General features: G+C 48.3%; 1 protein-coding gene across 1 annotated transcript; it reads left to right on the forward strand.

Annotated features, from left to right (window-relative positions):
* Positions 1-13,763: 13,763 nt before the first annotated feature.
* LOC103702404 (zinc finger protein CONSTANS-LIKE 2-like) lies at positions 13,764-15,900 on the forward strand. Its single transcript, XM_008784833.4, has 2 exons — positions 13,764-14,391; positions 15,329-15,900. Exons 1-2 carry the CDS (start codon positions 13,867-13,869, stop codon positions 15,680-15,682), a joined length of 879 nt encoding a protein of 292 aa, XP_008783055.2. The 5' UTR covers positions 13,764-13,866; the 3' UTR covers positions 15,683-15,900.
* The last annotated feature ends 6,080 nt before the right edge of the window (positions 15,901-21,980 follow it).

Genomic DNA, 21,980 nt, shown 5'->3' on the forward strand with positions numbered 1-21,980 from the left:
TTCATGATGTTTAGTTTAGTAAGAGCTGAACGAACAATCTCTCTTTTCCCCCTCCCTTCCATGGTAAGGATTAGAGAATCAACTCCATGCTTTCTGTTTAATATCATTTATAGATCTCAGTCTTAGCTTTGGAACAATTGACTATGGGAAGGCAATGGCTGTGCAGGGTGGTGAGGTTTGGTCTATCCGGTTAATTTGCAGTATTTTGGAACTGAAGACTGCTATAAGAACAGCAAATTGCATGTTAGAAGCATGAATTGAACTGTCATGGAACTTTTTAGAAGCCATTTCATAAGGTAGTGAATGAAATTTCTTATCTAGCAAATAATATCACTGGTACAGTTAGTTGTTTGTTAAGTGAGACAAATTAAAGGCCGCTTGGTTAACCTAGGCTCAAGGGCTTACAATTTTCAGGCACTATAGCCCAGGCTAGCCTTTCATAACATGGGGAAGCTATTGACACGAAAATTGAGAGAATAAACAATAGTTCGTGGGTCGATAGAAGAAGTGCTTGCAAAAGAAGATTTCAAATATTTGTCGTCAGAGGAAAAAGTTGGCATCTTGCCTTGGATTAAAATTCCATGGAGGATGTGCTCCTATCAATGTAATTTTTGCCAGATTTGCAAAAGAGTGAAATATCTTAAATAGGGTCACCAAAAATGTTTTTCAACATTTCATGCCTAGGAGATCCTAGGGGCACTCGCTCTTGTTTTGATGAACTCATTGCAAATCTGAAACTAAGGCCAGATAAACTTATATGAAATCTAATCACTGGAATATAAGCACAATCATAACTAGAAATAAAATGTATATGTTCTAAAATATTTGGGAGATTGACTTTGCAATATGTTACGGGGGAACTAAGCCGCCATGCCCCACGTGACCGGCACGCGCGCCCAGGAAGACTACGGCTGCCCTTTGATCCAGCAATCCGACCCCGAGTCGGACGTCCTCGGCTCCGCAGCCCGACCCCGAGTCGGCTGCCCTTTGATCCAGCAATCCGACCCCGAGTCGGATATCCTCGGCTCCGCAGCCCGACCCCGAGTCGGCTGCCCCTTGATCCAGCGCTCCGACCCCGAGTCGGAGATCTCTTGATAACGACAGGCTATTCCCCAGAGGCACGCCGCGGCCTCCTGCTCCACTACTCCCTGCAACGGCTGTATCCGATGCTGCTCCACGATCTCCTGCATCAGCCGTACAAAGCGGAGCCCCACTATGCCCTGACGTGGCCGTACCCGGTGCTGCTCCACGACGCCCTGTAACGGCCATGTCAGTGGCCACACCATCGTGCCCCACGATAACGAACCCCCCTGAGAGACCCCCCAGCCAGGTATATATGCGGCTGGGGGGAGAAAGGGGGGGTGAGCAATATCTCCCAGAGCACTCTCTTACTTGCGATTATCACCTCTCCTCCTCCTCCAATCTCCTCTGACTTGACCGTCGGAGGGCCATCACCACCCTGGTGGTGGTGCAAGGCTTGTTTGCAGGTTTCTTGGCGGAAGGTGGAGCGCAACCAACACCAACCAAGACAACTCAGACGGAACCCCGTTCACACCGCAGTGCCAATCGTTCTCGGTTTGGACCACCAGCAACAGTTGGCGCTAGAGGAAGGGCCGAATCTTAGAACGATCGTAATGGCACGGCGAGGTGGTCGTGGAGCTTCCAATGCTTCCGGTCGCGGAGCCTCTCGCGCCTCCGGCCGAGAGGCTGCTGCGTCCCCAACGCACTCTCAGCAGCACTCCACCGCCCCTTCTCCCATTCAGACGGTCGAAGCTGCTCAGTTCGACCAGCTAGCCCAGCAGGTTCGCACCCTCGCGGAGGCAGTGCAGAATCTGCAGGGTGTGATCTCTCGGGTGCCGCAACGGGCTCAGGAGCCGCTGCCCCCCGAGCACTCGCCTCTTCCTCACAACCCGCGCTCCTTCCTCTCCCATGGAGAGGAGCGCCGGCGCGAGGAGGATTCTCGAGTGCGGTCCATTCTGCCAGGACCTTCTCATCGGAGCTGTGCGGGGTACGAGAGGCGGACCCGGGCGCGTTCTCAGACACCCCAGTCCTCGAGGGGCCCGCACTCCAGTCGGTCCCCCTCGCGCCGCTCCTTGTCCCCCACCCACCGGTCGCGCTCCCTGGACCGGCGGGTGGACGATCTCCACAGACAACTCCAGGTCCTGAAGGGCCACTCCAAAGATCCCTTCGCTGACTTGGAGATCTCCTCCCAGCCGGCGCTTGCCTCGAGGATCCTGCGGACCCCGAACCCGCCGGGGTTCAAAATGCCGGCGATCGAACCCTACGACGGGGCGGCGGACCCGCGGGACCACGTGGAGAGTTTCAGGACTCTTATGCTCCTCCATGGAGCATCGGATCCGCTCCTCTGCAAGGCCTTCCCGGCGACCCTCCGTGGCCCGGCAAGGGCATGGTTCGCCGGCCTGGAGGCTAACTCCATCCAGTCCTTCGACCAGTTCACCCGCTTCTTTATCAGCCATTTCGCCGTCAGTAGCAGGCGGCGACTGGTCTCCGACTCCCTCTTTGATGTCCGGCAAAACGAGGGAGAAAGCCTGCGGGATTATCTCACCCGCTTCAACAAGGCTACACTGGAGGTCCGGAACCTGAGCCAGGAAGTGGCTCTCTCAGCCCTGAAGCGTGGCTTCCGGAAGGGCAGACTCACCTTCTCCCTGGACAAACGCCTGCCGCGGAGCTTCCCGGAGCTGTTATCTCGCGCAAACCAGTATGCAGACGCCGAGGAGGCAGCCTCCCACCGGAACAAGGAGGCCGCCGAGGCCCCTCTAAAGCCCGAGAAGAAAAGGCGAAAAGAGGCACCCCAGAGGAGGAGCCCGACGCCTCAACGCCGGCGCAGAAGCCCGTCACCAGCAAGGAACCACGGCGCCACACGCCCTCGTTCTCCGCACCGACGCTTCAACCGGTACACCCCACTCCTGGCCCCCCAGGCCCAGATCCTCATGGAGGTCAAGGGGCGGGAGGACCTCCCGGTCCCGAGGCAGATGAAGAAGATCCCTGGGAGGAGGCCTTCTCGGGCGTACTGTGAGTACCACCGAGACCACGGCCACGATACCGAAGACTGCTTCCAGCTTCGGGACGAGATCGAGGCTCTCATTCGCCGAGGGCGTCTCGGTCGATATGTAAACGACCGACGTCCCCCGGCAGACCCGCGTCCGGCCGACCCGGCCCCTCAGGAGCCTCGGGAGCAGAATCGACCCGTTGCGGGAGTGATCCACACCATCACTGGGGGCTGCTCTCGGCCCGTGAGGAACGCAGGGGGCTCGGCGGAAGCATCAGGAGTGGCCGTCGCGAAGAGGCAGCGGGTCGGAAATGTAATCGCTTTTTGTGATGAAGATGTAAAGGGGGTTCAGACTCCCCACGATGACGCCATGGTGATCTCTCTCACTATGGCGAACTATGATGTAAGGCGTGTTCTTGTGGATAGTGGAAGCTCAGCTGATATTTTGTATTACGAGGCCTTCCAAAAGATGAGCTTGTCCCGACAATTGTTGCACAAAACATCCACCCCCCTCATAGGATTCACTGGAGACGCTATCTCGGCCGAAGGTGTCATTGAGCTGCCTGTGACTGCGGGCGTTGCACCCGCAGAAGCCACGGTGTGACTCGGGTTCTTGGTCGTCCGTGTCCCCTCGGCCTACAACGCTATCCTCGGACGACCCGGACTGAACGCCCTTCGCGCGGTGGTTTCTACCTACCATTTGCTCATGCGGTTCCCCACGGCGGCCGGGATTGGAGAGGTCCGAGGTGACCAACCAACCGCACGGCAGTGTTTCCTAGCAACTCTCAAAGGGAAGAAGCCCATGGAGGCCCTAAGCGTCGAGTCCCTTGACGCCAGAGACGAAGTGGCCTTGCGGCACGGGGAGCCGGCCGAGGGCGTAATCGAAGTTCCCCTCGAAGAAGGCCGCCCGGACCGCACGGTCCGGGTCGGTGCCAACCTCGACTTGGAAGCTCGGCTCCGGTTAGTGGAATTCCTCCGAGCCAATGCTGATGTGTTTGCCTGGTCGGCGGCCGATGTACCTGGGATCGACCCGGAGGTCATTTCTCACGCCCTCAACGTCGACCCGACCCACCGACCAGTAAGGCAAAAGAAGAGACACTGTGCCCCGGATCGGATCCGGGTGGTCGACCAGGAGGTAGACAAACTCTTGGAGGCAGGTTTCATAAGAGAAGTGAGCTACCCCGAGTGGCTGGCAAACGTCGTACTTGTCCGGAAGGCGAGCGGGAAGTGGAGGATGTGCGTCGACTACACCGACCTGAACAAGGCGTGCCCCAAGGATAGCTTTCTGCTTCCGCGAATAGACCAACTGGTCGACGCGACTTCCGGATATCAGCTGCTGTCTTTCATGGACGCCTTCTCCGGCTACAACCAAATAATGATGGCTCCACAGGACGAGGAGAAAACGGCCTTCATAACAGACAGGGGGCTGTACTGTTACAAGGTAATGCCCTTCGGTCTGAAGAACGCTGGCGCTACTTACCAGCGCCTCGTCAATAAAATCTTCAAGGAGCAGATCGGCCGGAACATGGAGGTGTACGTGGACGATATGCTGGTAAAGAGCCGCCATGCGGATCAGCACATTGCGGATCTGGAGAAGACCTTCGCCACCTTGCGGAAGTTTCGTATGAAGCTAAACCCAGCGAAGTGCGCCTTTGGTGCTTCGGCCGGGAGGTTCCTCGGCTTCATTGTCAACCAGCGGGGGATCGAGGCCAACCCGGACAAAATCAAGGCCATCCAAGATATGTCCCCTCCGACCAAAGTGAAGGAGGTTCAGGAGCTCGCTGGGAGGGTCGCCGCGCTCGGACGATTTGTGGCAAAATCGGCCGAACGCTGCCAACCGTTCTTCAAGGTGTTGAAGCGCCCGAAAGACTTCCTCTGGACGGCTGAATGTCAAGTGGCGTTCGACCAGCTCAAGGAGAAACATGATCGCGGCTGGCCACGGAGAAACCCCGTCGGGCAGCGAGCGACAAGCGCACGACCAGCGAGCGGAATTTCCCGAGGCTCGGCCCTCGGATGCCTGGCTAGCCCGATGATCATCCCGGGAGCAGACTAGCCGGAAGCCCCGACCGGTCGCCTCGGCTTGCGCCAGCCTTGGCCGACCAACGAGTGGAATGTCCCGAGGCTCGGCCCTCGGATGCCTGGCTAGCCCGATGATCATCCCGGGAGCAGACTAGCCGGAAGCCCCGACCGGTCGCCTCGGCTTGCGCCAGCCTTAGCCGACCAACGAGTGGAATGTCCCGAGGCTCGACCCTCGGATGCCAGGCTAACCCGACGATCATCCCGGGAGCAGACTAGCCTGAAGCCCCGACCGGTCGCCTCGGCTTGCGCCAGCCTTGGCCGACCAACGAGCGGAATGTCCCGAGGCTCGGCCCTCGGATGCCAGGCTAACCCGACGATCATCCCGGGAGCAGACTAGCCTGAAGCCCCGACCGGTCGCCTCGGCTTGCGCCAGCCTTGGCCGACCAACGAGCGGAATGTCCCGAGGCTCGGCCCTCGGATGCCAGGCTAACCCGACGATCATCCCGGGAGCAGACTAGCCTGAAGCCCCGACCGGTCGCCTCGGCTCGCTCAGCCTTGGCCGACCAACGAGTGGAATTTCCTGAGGCTTGACAACCCTCGGATGCCAGGCTAACCCGACGATCATCCCAGGAGCAGACTAGCCTGAAGCCCCGACCGGTCGCCTCGGCTTGCGCCAGCCTTGGCCGACCAACGAGCGGAATTTCCTGAGGCTTGACGGCCCTCGGATGCCTGGCTAGCCCGATGATCATCCCGGGAGCAGACTAGCCGGAAGCCCCGACCGGTCGCCTCGGCTTGCGCCAGCCTTGGCCGACCAACGAGCGGAATGTCCCGAGGCTCGGCCCTCGGATGCCAGGCTAACCCGACGATCATCCCGGGAGCAGACTAGCCTGAAGCCCCGACCGGTCGCCTCGGCTCGCGCCAGCCTTGGCCGACCAACGAGTGGAATTTCCTGAGGCTTGACAACCCTCGGATGCCAGGCTAACCCGACGATCATCCCGGGAGCAGACTAGCCTGAAGCCCCGACCGGTCGCCTCGGCTTGCGCCAGCCTTGGCCGACCAACGAGCGGAATTTCCTGAGGCTTGACGGCCCTCGGATGCCTGGCTAGCCCGATGATCATCCCGGGAGCAGACTAGCCGGAAGCCCCGACCGGTCGCCTCGGCTTGCGCCAGCCTTGGCCGACCAACGAGTGGAAGGTCCCGAGGCTCGGCCCTCGGATGCCAGGCTAACCCGATGACCATCCCGGGAGCAGACTAGCCTGAAGCCCCGACCAGTTGCCTCGGCATGCGCCAGCCTTGGTCGACCAACGAGTGGAATTTCCTGAGGCCTAACCCTCGGATGCCCGGCTTAGCGCCGGAAGAATTTCCTGAGGCCTAACCCTCGGATGCCTGGCTTAGCGCCGGAAGAATTTCCTGAGGCCTAACCCTCGGATGCCTGGCTTAGCGCCGGAAGAATTTCCTGAGGCCTAACCCTCGGATGCCTGGCTTAGCGCCGGAAGAGTTTCCTGAGGCCTAACCCTCGGATGCCTGGCTTAGCGCCGGAAGAATTTCCTGAGGCCTAACCCTCGGATGCCTGGCTTAGCGCCGGAAGAATTTCCTGGGGCCTAACCCTCGGATGCCTGGCTTAGCGCCGGAAGAATTTCCTGAGGCCTAACCCTCGGATGCCTGGCTTAGCGCCGGAAGAATTTCCTGAGGCCTAACCCTCGGATGCCTGGCTTAGCGCCGAAAGAATTTCCCGAGGCCTAACCCTCGGATGCCTGGCTTAGCGCCGGAAGAATTTCCTGAGGCCCAACCCTCGGATGCCTGGCTTAGCGCCGGAAGAGTTTCCTGAGGCCTAACCCTCGGATGCCTGGCCTAGCGCCGGAAGAATTTCGGGAGCCAGGAGTCAGCAAGACGCTACCGAGAGTTAAAAGAAAAAGAAGGACGAAGGCGAGATGAAGAAACATTCAACTTGCATTAATTTTCATTGTTTCAGGGCCGAGGCCCATACAATTTGGCAAAACGCCGGTATACAAAAAAAAAAGAAGACAACGAAAGGTACAAGAGGTCAGCTTGGAGGAACTCCCGGGTCGGGAACGTCGGGCTCGTCCGCAGGAGGTAGGGAAGCAGCAGGAGAACCAACAAGCAATGGCGCCGGAGAGGAGTCGAGAAGGGAGATCTCGCTCAGGTCAACTTCGGGGTACTTAGCCGACACCCTTGCCAGGCCCTCCTCGAAGCCTAAGACAAAGGCTTCGGCCCCCGCATCCGACGCGTCACGGACAAACTCGTCGGACTGACGATAGGTCTGTACTGCCTCCGACATATCATGAGCGAACTCGGCGGACTGGCGATAAGCCTCTACCGCCTGACGCCCGATTTCCGCACTCCTCTCGGCCAGCGCCGCCTCTGCCCGCTCCATAATCTGGGCTTTCGCCTCCAAGACCTTCGCCACAATCCGGCCTTCCGCCTCGGTGGAGACCCTCAGCAGCTCAGCCCGAGCCTCCTTGTGCTTCGCTTCGGCAGCAATGCGAGTAGCCTCAGCCTCCGTCAGGCGCGAATGAAGCTCCTGATCGCTCGCACGGGACTTCTCCAAGGCCGACTCCAATTCGCCCAGCTTAGCTTCAAGAGACCGGGTTCGGTTGCGGGCGTTGTCGGCTGACCGCTGGGCCTTCTCCCACCTCTCCCGGTAGTCGGCAGCCTTCCGGGACTGCTTCTCGGCCCGCTCATCCGCCTTCTTGACCTCGCCCTCGAGACCCGAGGCAACCTTGAGCTGCTCCTGAGCCTCCAACAGTTGCTTCTCGAGGGCAGCAAAGCCGAGTGCCCGCTCTTCGGCCTTCCGGAGCCTCGCCTCGAAGTCCCCGGTCGTCCTGCCTGCCACAGCCTGGCCTCCCTTTTCCACTGCTTTCAGCCGGTCCTCGGCCTTCGCCAGAAGCCCCGCCTGTTCCTTGTAGCACTCCTCCAGACGGATCATGTACTGGGCGAGCTAAGAAATAGGAAAAATAAGGGAGTCAGGCGGAGAACAACAGGGCCAATAAATGGTGAAAAGCGGCCAGAAGAACACTCACCGACATGAGACAGACACAGCTGGCAGCCCCAACGTCAGAGACCTCCAACTCCCGGACCCGCCGACGGTCCTTCTCCAGCAGCACTGTTTCGATGAGATTTCGGGCGCCATCGGTAGTGAAGGCAGACCCCGATTTCTCCCCAGAGCCGGACGGTGGTTCTGCAGCCTTACCCCTATCCATCGCCTGGGGAAGAGTCCGGCCGATCGCGCTCGGGGCGGGGGTCACCCCAGGAATTGATAGGGTCCCGCTCGGTCGGGGCCTCGGCGCGTCCCTCCTCGAGTCATCAGGAGCCGACCGAGTCGAAGGCCGGGTCGGGGACCGATCACGTCCGACCCGTCCGTCTCGGGCAGGCTCGGATGATACCTCCGGAGTAGCGGCAATCTTACCACCGGAGGGCTGATACAGCGTCAGCTGCCGGTCCGTGCCCACGACGTCTCCCTGATCGGTGGGCCCGGACTCGTCGGTCGGCGTCGGAGGCACCTCCTTACGGGACTTCTTCGCCGGTGGGGCCCCGCTCGGAAGAGCTCGTTTCCTCCTCTGGGCTGCTTCCAGCAGGGACGCCCTACCAACAGCCTTTGTCTTCACCGACCGCATGACGTCGTCGATCTCTGCAAAAAGGACGGGATAGTCGGAGACGGAGAAACCAAAGGAAAGAACGGGACGAAAGAAGGAAAAAAGTCAAGAAAGAATCGGTGGCGGACTCACGGTCGGTGGGGACCGAGCTCAGACCGACATTCACCAAAGTATCCTCGGAAATAAGGCGGGCCACCGGGGGGAGCTGGCCCTCGGCAACCAACCCCTTCAAGGCGGCCAAGCCATCGGACTCCTCCCTTGACAGTCTCGATAGGCCGATCGGAGACTTCATCGGGGTCTCCCAGGTCGCCCTGATTTCCCAAGAGGGATCTGCATCAACAAAAAAGAAGCGCTCCTTCCATTTGTGAATGGAGGTAGGAGCCTCCTTGACAAGGCCGCATCCTCGCCGCGCTGCGAAGCACCACCACCCTTTGTCCTGGGGGTGGCCGCTCAGGCTGTAGAACTCCCAAAAAAACATTCAGGGTGGCGGGGATCTCGTGCATACGGCAGAGAACCTGGAAGACCGTCAGGGCCCGCCACGAGTTCGGCACCAGTTGCGTCGGTGCCACTCTTAAACCCCGTAGCACCTGCATGACCAAGTCCGAAGGGGGAAAGCGGAACCCGGCCTGGAGAATGCCCTCATTGATGGCGATCTTCCCTGGAGGAGGATGGGACATCCTCTCCTCAGGCCCCGGGAGCGTGGCGTTGCAGGCCTCGGGAAGGTGGTACCGAGCCACGAGTCTGTCTAAGTCTGTGGCGACCAGCTCCGACTTAATTTGGTCTGCTCTCACTTCGCCCATTCCTAATGGCCAATAAACCTACGGTCAGGACGGGGACAGGAAGGGGGGAAAGACCGGAGCGACTGGAGTACACTAGTATAAGAGGGGAAAGTATGGAGCGCCCTAAGTAGAAGAATGGGGAAAACTCACCGGAAAAGAGGTAAGAACGGCTCCGAGAGCGCCAAAGGAGAAACAAGTGAACAGTCCGACGGCAGCAACAGCTGCGCAAAGGGGAAACTTGAAAATATCTGTAAAGAAGAAGACGGACGGGGAAAGGCCCCCGATTAAATAGGCGGAAAGGCAAGTGACGCCTCGATGACGCCAGAGGACGCCTGGCTGCCGAAGGGTCGCTCGCGCCCCAAAGGCGAATCGACACCATTAAGGAAGGATGTCCGCCGAAATCCTCAGACTGCCAGGTCAGCAATAACCGCCATACGCCATAAAAAGGGCGGGGAGCTCGAAGCGCGCGCGCCTCTCCGAGGAACGGCGGCAATCCCGAAACATCACTCCCTTCACCTGTTCCCCTTCTGGTTCCAGGCTCGGAAGTGGGGGGCTACTGTTACGGGGGAACTAAGCCGCCATGCCCCACGTGACCGGCACGCGCGCCCAGGAAGACTACGGCTGCCCTTTGATCCAGCAATCCGACCCCGAGTCGGACGTCCTCGGCTCCGCAGCCCGACCCCGAGTCGGCTGCCCTTTGATCCAGCAATCCGACCCCGAGTCGGATATCCTCGGCTCCGCAGCCCGACCCCGAGTCGGCTGCCCCTTGATCCAGCGCTCCGACCCCGAGTCGGAGATCTCTTGATAACGACAGGCTATTCCCCAGAGGCACGCCGCGGCCTCCTGCTCCACTACTCCCTGCAACGGCTGTATCCGATGCTGCTCCACGATCTCCTGCATCAGCCGTACAAAGCGGAGCCCCACTATGCCCTGATGTGGCCGTACCCGGTGCTGCTCCACGACGCCCTGTAACGGCCATGTCAGTGGCCACACCATCGTGCCCCACGATAACGAACCCCCCTGAGAGACCCCCCAGCCAGGTATATATGCGGCTGGGGGGAGAAAGGGGGGGGTGAGCAATATCTCCCAGAGCACTCTCTTACTTGCGATTATCACCTCTCCTCCTCCTCCAATCTCCTCTGACTTGACCGTCGGAGGGCCATCACCACCCTGGTGGTGGTGCAAGGCTTGTTTGCAGGTTTCTTGGCGGAAGGTGGAGCGCAACCAACACCAACCAAGACAACTCAGACGGAACCCCGTTCACACCGCAGTGCCAATCGTTCTCGGTTTGGACCACCAGCAACACAATACATTATCATAGACAGATATTAAGGATAATATTACCCAAAAAATAAGTTCTGCAAGGATAATATAGTACCACCCCTTGTTAACCCTTCTTTGCAAATCCAAACCCTGTTTCTCACCACGCTCACAATACCTGTTTCACATTGCTCGCGTCATGCTTTATATTAAAATATGTTGGTGAAACTAAAATGCCTAATGCAACCATGAGGGGATTGCACATAATTTGAGGAGACCTGGATCTGACCTGTGCCTGATTTGTTTTGGATTTCCACAAGAACCCAAGTACCATATCGAAACATAATACCTAATTAGAAATTTAGAATAGACATTGATCTAGCTAAAATTGAACCTGATCTGATTATTTCTGATTGCTCCTAAGAATTTGTTTAAAGACCGGATCTAAATCTGGATACAAATCAGACCTAATTCAACCCGCGAACATAGTTGATTAAGCTGAACTTGGACCCAACCTAATCGATTGTTTGTGATTCGCATTATTTATATTTAAAATGTAAAAAAATACACCTTTTTGCTCCTCACTCTAATGTGTGTGTGTGTTTTTTTTTTGTACAATAGCAGCGCATACAGCACGTGTGTAAGTACAATGTGGTTTTTAGAATGGCTCGTTCTATGCTCATCCATGTCATGTATATTGTTTTTTTCTGATAGAAAAACTTATATGTTTTCTTGTTGGACTATATTATTAGTCAGCTGTCAGGATGAGCCCACGCTTGTGACCCGGAAAAGGAATAGCGAGGCGATGACCAACCATGGCATCTCGGCACTCTCGTGGCGGAGACTTGTTTGGTGCGGCTCGCAGGCCCTAACCACGTAAGCCGATCGGTCCGGACTCCACGTCAAAAACTCGTTCCACTCGTGGCGCGCAGACGAACGGTGACGCTGCGTCCTTCGGGACCATGAGGTAAAGTGCCAATCTAGCTGATAAACCTACTCCTATGGCTGGATGTGATTGGACTTCGCTCGCAGCAAATATAAGAGAGAGGAAAAAAATAATAAAGAATGTATTCATAGTCCTCGTCGTAACATAACCATTTCGAATGCAAAGAGATGAAATGATATATAATTTATGGGCTCGTTTGGTTCGCGGAAAGCATTTTCACTTCTAGAAATATGGTTCTTGAAAAGCAAATTTTTGAAAAAGAATGCCTCAGAAAGTATTTTTGGCATGTTTGGTTAACAATGATAAAGTGACAAATTTTTAGAGTGCTTATGTTTGGTTGACCATCCACTTTTCTGAAAAAGTTATGTGTAATTTCTATTATACTCTTAATAAAAATTAGGTCTTTAATGCTTCTTTAATGCGGAAGGGCTTTTTTTGGAGAAAAAAATAAAAATGGAGTGATTTCCGACTCACAGAAAGTTATTTTTCCATATTTCTCATGGAAAAGACTCAGTGAAATTCATATTTTTTATAGAAATACAACTTTTTTGTCTCTTTTCTTTGAAAACTCCAACCAAACAATAGGCATCTTATTATTTTCATGTTGACTACACTTTTCCTCCTTTTTCCGCAAACCAAACAAGCCTTACATGTTTCCATTTGGAAAAATGCTTTGGGGAGCTTGTCATGTGCACACAAAAAGTCATGAGTCACGACCACTAATTTGAAGTTCTATAGTCCAATCAATTCTATGCTTGACAATAAATTTGGCAAATTATACTAATATATTCTTTTTAGATAGTAGGAAAATTATTCGTGTGGATTCAAGGCAACGGACAAATGTTTTATGATACTAATTTTGGAACATTGAGCTTTCTTGAAAAGTTGGCAACATTGTTTGACTGAGTGCCCATCCCCTTCTGATGGATGCTTAGGGGATGGCGGAGGACTCGATGGATTTTAAGACAACCCATATATTTAGAGGCGTGAATAATGTGGATTGGATGACCTCTTATGTGGCCAGACTTTATCAATATATTATAGGAAAATTTGTCTATAGTACCTATTTAGCTTCAGCATATTTTGTACTCGGACTCCTCATATTATATTTACATTAGGATGAGATAAGACATCGTGTTTAGACTTGAGAGAAAGACCGCAATGCTTTTGATCCTGAAAAGCACAGCTTTCCAATCCCCTCCAAGTTAATAATTAATTTTTTTTATACAAAAATCCTTTTCTTTGATAGAAAATAATAACGAATATGCTTTATTTTTCATATTTTTTAAAATGTATTATTTAAAATAATAAAATATCAATAACTTCTACATATCCATATATTATATATAATTTTTTAGAATTTTTTAAAAATCAGATGATTTATAATTATTTTCTAGTTAAGCTGTAATTAAAAGTGTAATATGAAAAAATAAAATCCATTTAATTCAAAGAGTGGATAAAACGTAATCTGATCAATAATCTAGCAGTTAGACTAGTAATTTGGCAAACTAAACCCTTGGCTTCATTGTTTGCCAATCCAGATTTTATAATAAATTTTCAACTCTTACCAAATTGGTTGTGCGTTACCTGTATCTTAGATAGCAGATAGTTCTATACTATTGATGTTAGTCCTTATTAATTGACGTTAGTTTTCATTATCGGACTCTATTCAAAATTTGATCTTGCATTCATGTCGGTCTATAACGGATACGTATATTTATACTTCCAACTCTTACCAAATTGGTTGTGCATTACATGTATATTGGATGGTAGATACTTTTGTACCATTGATGTTGGTTCTTATTTAATTGATGTTAGTTTTCATTATTGAACTCCATTCAAAGTTTGATCTTGCATTTGTATCTATCTATGACGGATACATATATTTTAGGATCCAATTCATACTGTATCCATTCAAAATAAATAAAAAAATTAATTTTAATATCTATATCATATCTATATCTATATTTGTATATGTTAAAAATATGTGGTCATAAATATTTGTAGCCTCACCGTCTAGTGTAATAATTTTTTCCTACTCAGAACCGTAGCCAACCACAAGATCTCTCAACCGCTGAATTCCTGCCGCGTGTCATCAAACGGATTCTTTCCACTCGTCAAGTCACCCCCAATGGACAAAGAAGCAAAAGCAACCGGACCGGGTTGCCTTTAACAGAGGAAGAGAGGGAAGAAGAAGATCCCATACGGATTATAAGAAATTATATCTCCACGAATCTTATGGTGAAGGCGGAGGCGTGCGAGTCGTGTCGGTCGGCGCCGTGCGCAGTGTACTGCCGGGCCGATGCGGCAGCGCTGTGCGCTGCCTGCGATGCTGACATCCACTCCGCCAACCTGCTCGCCCGCCGCCACCACCGCGTCCCCATCCTCCCTGTCCGGGCCGGCGGCTTCGTCGTCCGGCCGAGCCTTAACCATTACTATAATAACCATGCGGGCGGCAAGGCCGAGACCGAGCTTCCTGGGGAGGAGGAGGAGGAGGACGATAACGACGCAGTTCTGTCATGGCTGCTCCGTGATCCCGTGAAGAACAGCAATCATAATAACGTTGACGGCCTCTTCGGCGAGGAGGTTGACGGGTTTTTGGATCTCGGCGAGTACAATTCGGGTGCGGAGAAGCAGAGCACGAGCCAGAAGCAGCAGCAATCGGATCCCAACAATGGGAGGAGCGAACAGAGCTTTCAGTATGAAGCCTCCTCTGAAGCTGGATTCGGTAATTTAGGTTGCACTGCTTCACTTAGTCACAGCGTGAGTTGATTCTATTGAGCTCTTCTATATCTTGCTGGCTTGTTTTATTTTCCTTTTCAAATTACTTATTAGTTTTATTGGTCTCTGTATCTCTCTTTTTTTTTTCTTTTTTCTTTTTTTCCTGGTGGTAGTAGTAGTAGTTTAAACTAACAGAGCATCTAGAATGAGGGAATTATCGTTGAAAAATGAATTGTTATACAGTTTTGTGGCAAGAAGAGTTAAGTGTTGGGTGGCACGAGTTCGTAATAATATAAATTCTGAATTTAATGCATCCACAATCAAATTCTTTCTATCCTCTATAAGATAAGATACCAGTGATTTCTCTTCCGGTGTGAATATTCTGTTCATGGTTATGTGATTTTTTATGGCTTTCCTTCTCTTATTTTGTCATCTATTTGACGCTATTTGGTGCAAGTCCTTTTCCCAATACGATGATTTCTTTAATGACTACATCTACAAGCCCTACTATAATAGATTCTGTTCCTACTGATCTTCTCTTTTTTTTAATTGTTTTTGAGCAGAGAATTTATTCGTTATGAATTCAATATTAATATTGTCTTGGATTGCAACAACCATTCCTCTCCTTGGAACTGGTCATTTAGGATTTCTATTTCTATCTATCTTCCTATGAGTGAATAAGAACCAAAAATTAGATATCCGATACCCGAGTGGCAGAAGATTTTCTCTTTGATAGATTTGTTAATAATCTTCTCTTTGGCATGTAGTGTTTCTAGAAGGTCTTTATGGTCTTTTCATGATCTCGATCTCTTGTGATTTATACTTTAAAAAAAGATAAAAGAGCTACATTTTGCTTAGAGAACTCTCTTCTCTCTCCATTTTGATTAATGTAATGGAGGAACGAATCTATTAGATTGATGAATTCTCTCTCTTCTGATCTGAATTCAGCTTTCCTTGTCTTTTTGACTCTAAAATTCAGCTTTCCTTGTCACCGATGGAAGCAAGCAGCGTAGCAGACACCACTATGGCAGATATCTCGAACTCTCACCTTCTACCTTCCAAAGGGACCATAGACTTCTTCTCAGGCCTTCCTCTTCAAATGCCTCCACAATTCACTCCTATGGATAGAGAAGCCAGGGTTCTTAGATACAGGGAGAAGAAGAAGACAAGAAAATTCGAGAAGACAATCAGATATGCATCAAGAAAGGCATATGCTGAAACCCGGCCTCGAATTAAAGGCCGTTTCGCTAAGAGATCAGATGTTGAAGTGGATCAGTTCTTTTCTACCACTGTGATGACAGACTCGAGCTACGGCATTGTCCCTTCATTCTAGTTCTTCTGCAAGAGATCGCCGTATGACAGAATGCATGAGTTACTTCACTGTTTCTATTTTTCCAATGATTAGTAGCTAAAGATAAGAAAATTTAGTGCAACTTCACTGTGACCCTCTTGAGTAATATTTTTTTAAAGACATGGGAACTGTAAAGAATTGCTCATAGCTTTACAACCATTTCTGTTCTGAATTATGAAACTGTCTTTTGGTTCATGTTACTCTTTTTCCTGTCATGCCTTCTCTTCCTCCCCCATGTTTCTTCTCTCTCTTTTCCTCCTTCCCTGAAACATTTCCTTGCATCTGTCTTGTAATTAATATTCATCGTCTTAATGAAATGTTGGGTGATTTTTCCACCATTTATCTCAAAAAAAAAAAAAAATAATAAATCTTGTGGTTCATGTTAGCCTTTATATAAATTGAAGAGGTCAAAGCTCAGCAGTAGAGATGAACATGGTAATTTCTAGATGAGTCATATCTAGTAATTCACAGATTAGACTAGCAGCATAATTGGAACGATTGAAGTTTATATTTTCTGCCTATATAGCCAAGTCATGTATAATTAGTTGTTATATATATATATATATAACAAATTAACAACCATTCCTCATGCGGCTAATGTATTACCATCAGCAACCAGCCTGTGTCTTGTATATTTTGCGCTCTGTGGCTTCTTAACCAATAGTTGAGCTGGGAGGACTGCAAAACTGCAGCTCCTGAGGCTCCATAGGTGGATATGTTAAGAAAAATTTACATGTTATTATTGTATCAAGATCTTTTGTAATGGTCTTAGGCACAATTCAGTCCAGCAATGCCTAACCATGAGAGTCAATGCATAAAATCTGCATGTCTGCTGCAATCTGCCATCAAGATGTTGTTGCCTATAACCTATTAAATACATCCTATTTGCTTCTTCTATATGTATTATCAACAGAGTGATGCCTGCTCTTCAAGATATGTAATCTATTTGCTGTCATTTTTGTAAGGAGTTGGGGCACATGAAGGTCAATCGTCTTGCCAAATGAAAGAAATCATTCTCACCTCGCTCATCCCTAACTCAAGGTACAGCTGCGCATGCAGTGACTTTTTCCCTGGATATTGTCTCCATTGCCATTGTGTTTTCCTCCGCACTATCTCCATCTATCCAACTACGGTATTCTAGAGGAACAATGTTGACGTAGATCTTGCACCTAAATGGAGATCTGTTTCATGTTAAATTTTTGACTCTCAAGGACTTACAAGTGGTTTGCTCAATTAGACTTTGAGGTGGTTATAGGACTGGGGTTGGCTTCGTTTTCTAGGACATGTAAAATGAGTAGTATTTGCTATGTTACATATTCAGTATCTCCTTGGGCTACAAAGAAATATCCATTCTTTTTAAATTCTTCAGAAACAAAGCAAGGCTAAACTGCAATTCTTTATAATCACAATTCACAAAGACTAAAATGTAATGCAATGGAATAGCAGATTAAAATGGCTACAAGACAGCAGTCTTTTATATGATGTCTCCTTGGATGCTAGATATGACAATTTGCTATTATACAAGCAAAGCACATGGATTGATGTACACGGAGAAACAATCAGCACCGGCATGGAGGCATACAGGATCAGGACAGGGAAGCAAGAAAAAAATTAAGGAAACAAAGAGTGGGGTGGGAGCATGAAGATTAGTAAGTGGGGTGGGAGCAAATAATAATAATGATAACAATAATAATAATAGAAGAGAATAACTGGTTAGTTAACCAAAGAACTCGGAATGAGAGGCCATACTTAGGTTAGCAAGTGGGAGCACGAAGATTTTGATAGACAAAAAGGATCGGTGAGCTCTGATATCATATTAAGATCCTATCTGAAAATCTGGATGTTTAGATGGATTGACCTAAAAGTGTATAAGCACGACAAAAATCACCGATCTATCTAATATAGGACTACCATGCCTCAACATGGTCATACCTTGATCTATAAATTGATCTATTATGATCTTCCTCCAAAAAAAAAATCTATATTGATAGGACGGGGATTTTAACGTCTTAACCAATTTCGAGTAAGACTTGGGTATAATGAAAGTTGCAGCATTTCGTCTGAATTACATGCACGTCCATTGTTTGACATCTGATACATGATTCTTTGAATTTAATGCACGTATTGGCAATTGGTGTCGACATAAAGCAATTGGTAGTGATATATAGAAGGCTAACAATAAGCTATCCTAATCACATCACTTGTAACCAGCTCCCATTGTTTTAGTAGAAAACTACCACATGGACCACAAAGCCTCCAGGCCATTTTACAAGTGCGGAGCTTCTATGTTTCTTGCTCGTGTATGGTGGCGGTCAGACACAAGTCACCAGAAAAAATTATATCCTACACCACACACACACCACATAGATGTACACTATTCCAATTACCTTATCTCCTTCTTGTAGGCTTCATTTATTATATGCTCATCTCGGTGATTGGCCCATAGGTTGATTGACGTGGTGCACAGCTATGTTGGTGCATGCAGTGTAGGGTATAATTTGTCTTGTCATGAAAGACTACATTTTAAGCCACGCAATGGCCTGTAGGCTTTTCATAGCTTTAAGATCATGTAGTGGCATCGAGCTTACCTCGATGCAATGCAAAATTCTCTCCCCAACCACCCACACAAACAAAAAAAGAAAAAGAAAAAGAAAAAGAAAAAGAATAAACTTGAAGCCTAGTTATTTGCTTTACCACAACCATGTAATCCTAACTGAAGATTGGCGTCCTTTAATGTTCTTTAAAGAGTTTTTATCAGATCAAAAATGCTGGCCAATCTCAGCCAAATTGCTATGGCTCTACTCCTACCTCAAAGGGTACAAACAACAAGAAAATTCTCTTTAGCCCTTCCCATTATTCTTTCACTTGAAGATTATATTCCTCATTTTGTTTATATCATTTCTTTTTTAGTTCAAAACTCTCTAAGCTGCACATTCCAACTACTCTTGACAAAAAGAAGAGCCTTTATTATGCGTTAGGTTGTTGGAAGCGGCAGCTCGGCGGTGTAGAGTAGGGTAGACCTGACCACGGTTCCGGAACCGCCGGTTTCGGTTCCACAAAAACCTAGAACCTTAACCGGAACCGAAAATAGTCAGTTCAGTTCCGGTTCTAGAACCGCCGGTTTCGGTTCCGATTTCGGTTATAAAATTTTGAAAAAAAAAAATAGATTGTGTAATTAATTTGAAAAAAATTTTAAATACAAATAGATTGAGTAATTAATACAAAATGATAATTTGTACCTCATTTTATTATTTACTCATCAATAGAGGGGGGGTCGGTAATTTGGATCTCAAGAATTTGGGTTTGGAACATATATTTCCATGCCTTTATTTGAGCGGGAGGAAGACATTTTTGATAATTGGATTGGAAAAAATGAAAATATGGGAATGTTATGGAATGTGTAGAGAATTAGAATAGATTGAATAATTGAGAGAGTGAAAAATTGAGAGAGAGAGATTGGAAGATTGAGTGGTGTGGTGAAAAAATTGATTTGAAAAGGTATATATAATGTTGGAGATAATTTTCGTTTCCCAAAATGCCTCTCAAACTAGGCATTTTTTAGTTGTTAGGAGGGGTAAAATAGTCGTTTTTGGGTTCAAACCGGAACCGAACTGCCGGTTCCGGTTTCGGTTCCGATTCCGGTTCGGTTCTGGTTCCGGTTCCGGTTCCGTCAAACCTGAAACCTTAACCGAATCATATTCCTCAAGGTTTCGGTTCGGTTAAGAACCGTAAGACACGGTTCCGGTTCCGGTTCCGGTCCGATTCTTTCCGGTTCGGTTCCAGTCCGGTTTTCCGGTTAGAGCCGAACCATGGTCAGGTCTAGAGTGGGGTTAGATGTTTCCATGGTGTGGACTTTTGAACAAAAGCCTAATTCATTTTGATTTGAGCAAAATGTTTGTGGCTCACATTCCGGCTGAAGCACTTTGGCAAGGGAGTATATCGACAGTTCCACACGACACCTTTCTTCTGGGGTGGGGAGCATTTGCTAGCTATCATTGACTCCACTGTGCCCATGCATGCACCAATTTTCCTGGTCTCCCACTCGAAGAAAAATAACGAAAGAACATGATCCTTACTCACTCTGTCCTATGACCAAAACTATTTTCTGCTCCAAGAAGGACTCCAATCAGATCGGATACTAGTATATCCAAATCCATACTTATTTTATTTGATGAATACGGATATGAATATGTATGTTAGTTGGATTCAGAAATTTATATTAATATTTGTTTCAAATAGATACATATGCAAATCGTATATTGAAAGTGTGGATATAAATATGAATATAAATTAGATAATTAAACTTTATGATCATATAATTAAAGATATTATTAAGTAGATAATAAATCAAGTTAATAGTATGTTAATGTGGTCATTTATTTTTTCTAAAAGTTTATTAGTGGTATATAAAATTAAGAAAAAATTACGGAGACATTTCTTCAAATTTGGACCATTTACACTTAAAACTTCAAATTTTAAAAAGTATCAATTAGCTGCCAAAACTTTAAATTCATTGCAATTTAGCCTAGCGTTTATCTCCATTACAAAACGTATCACATGAGAATTACATGATAACTAATTTTTTGTAAAACTTCGTAACTGCCCTTTCTGCTAACATAGCAAGATTAAAATTTGGCAGGAATTGAAGGAAAGAGAAGAGAGAAAGTAGCACTTTGAGATCTCTACCGGTAGATAAATAAAAAAGGATTAAGTACTTTGAGATCTATATAGATGAATGGATGACAAAGGGCGGAGTGTTTTAATATCCATGTAAATGGACGAATGATCGAGAATGGAGTATTTTGAGATCAATGCATACAAACAAATGAATTATAAAGGTGGATCACTTTGAGATCTAGGTAGGTGAGTGGATCACAAATGAGGAGCTTTAAGATTTATCCAAGTAGATGGATCATAGGCCGAGTGTTTTGAGATCCGTACAAACGGATGGATTGCAAAGAACGAAACTCTCAGAGATCTGTGCATGCGGATGGATCATTGAGGTCATAGCACTTTAAGACCAGTGCTAGCAAATGAATGACAAAGGATGAAGCACTTTAAAATGTATGCAGGTGGATGGATCATAAAGAATAGAGCACTTTGAAATCTGTACAAGTAAATGAATGCTAAAGGACGGTCTCTCTAAATCAAGGGTATTTTTGCCTTTTTCTCACTCCGTTAATAGTGTTAGGATCTACATAGAAGGCTAGGCCACATTATAACAATTTGAAGTTTCAATGGCTAATTAATATTTTTTAAAATTTTTGGGATCTAAGTATAAATGGCTCAAATTTGAAGTAGCATCTCTGTATTTTTTTTTGTTCTAAAATTATATATAGTGTTAAAAATATTTGGATAGAGATCGGATAGTTGTCTATCCATATTTATTTTTCTTTAACGGATATTTGTCGAATGCTCAACTTTCTATCCGTATTCGGATGAGATCTGGAATAAAAAATAGATTCAGACGAATATTATCCAATCTACTTTCTCCTCCAGCTATGGGGGTGTCAACAGGTCCGGATGGCCCGTATGATTCTCAGGCCCAATCCATTTGGGCTGGGCTTAAGCAGTTCAACAGATCTCGGCAACGGGTTCTCGTTCGCATGTCCTCATTCACAGATCACAGTACGTAGCTGCATCCCCCATCGACCTCATTACCGTTGATGGTATTCGTCAGGTGACATGCATGAAGAAAAGAGAGCATTTCATCCATACTTCATGAAATGATGTGAGGTGGGGCGATCGCCAACCTGACTTAACCTGAATCAGTTGGCATCTCTCTTCGCACGAGAGAGAAGTGATGCCATCCGCACTCTATTTAATAAAAATAATATAAGGTTGGCCGTGGAAGCTCGGCCGCACGAGTGCCAGAATAACCTATCTTTTCTAAGTAAAAAAAATAACGGTGGTTGCCGATGTGGGCTGGCGGCGTAGTTGTATATCGCGCAGGCGATTTGGAGAGTGGATCGCTATGAAGATGGTCACACGTTGATTTGTGAGATTTATAGACTGATCAGAAAGATGGAGTCTTTTCAGATAGCGCATGTGTATCGAGAGGCAAATAAAGTTGCAGATTGGATTGCCTCCTTCGTTGCTCGGCATTTCGGAGATTTTTCATGGATCAGGACGGATATTATCCCTCCTGACTTGTATCATTTTCTTTTTCTTGACTTGGATGATTGTACTCACGTAAGAGCTATATAATATGCGGTTTTTCTTCTTTGTCGCTCTTACATTTGTCATCAACTCTAAATCTTTCACCAACGAATGAAAAACG

This window comes from Phoenix dactylifera, chromosome 7 (assembly GCF_009389715.1).
Source record: "Phoenix dactylifera cultivar Barhee BC4 chromosome 7, palm_55x_up_171113_PBpolish2nd_filt_p, whole genome shotgun sequence".
In the NCBI taxonomy this organism is placed as follows: Eukaryota; Viridiplantae; Streptophyta; class Magnoliopsida; order Arecales; family Arecaceae; genus Phoenix; species Phoenix dactylifera.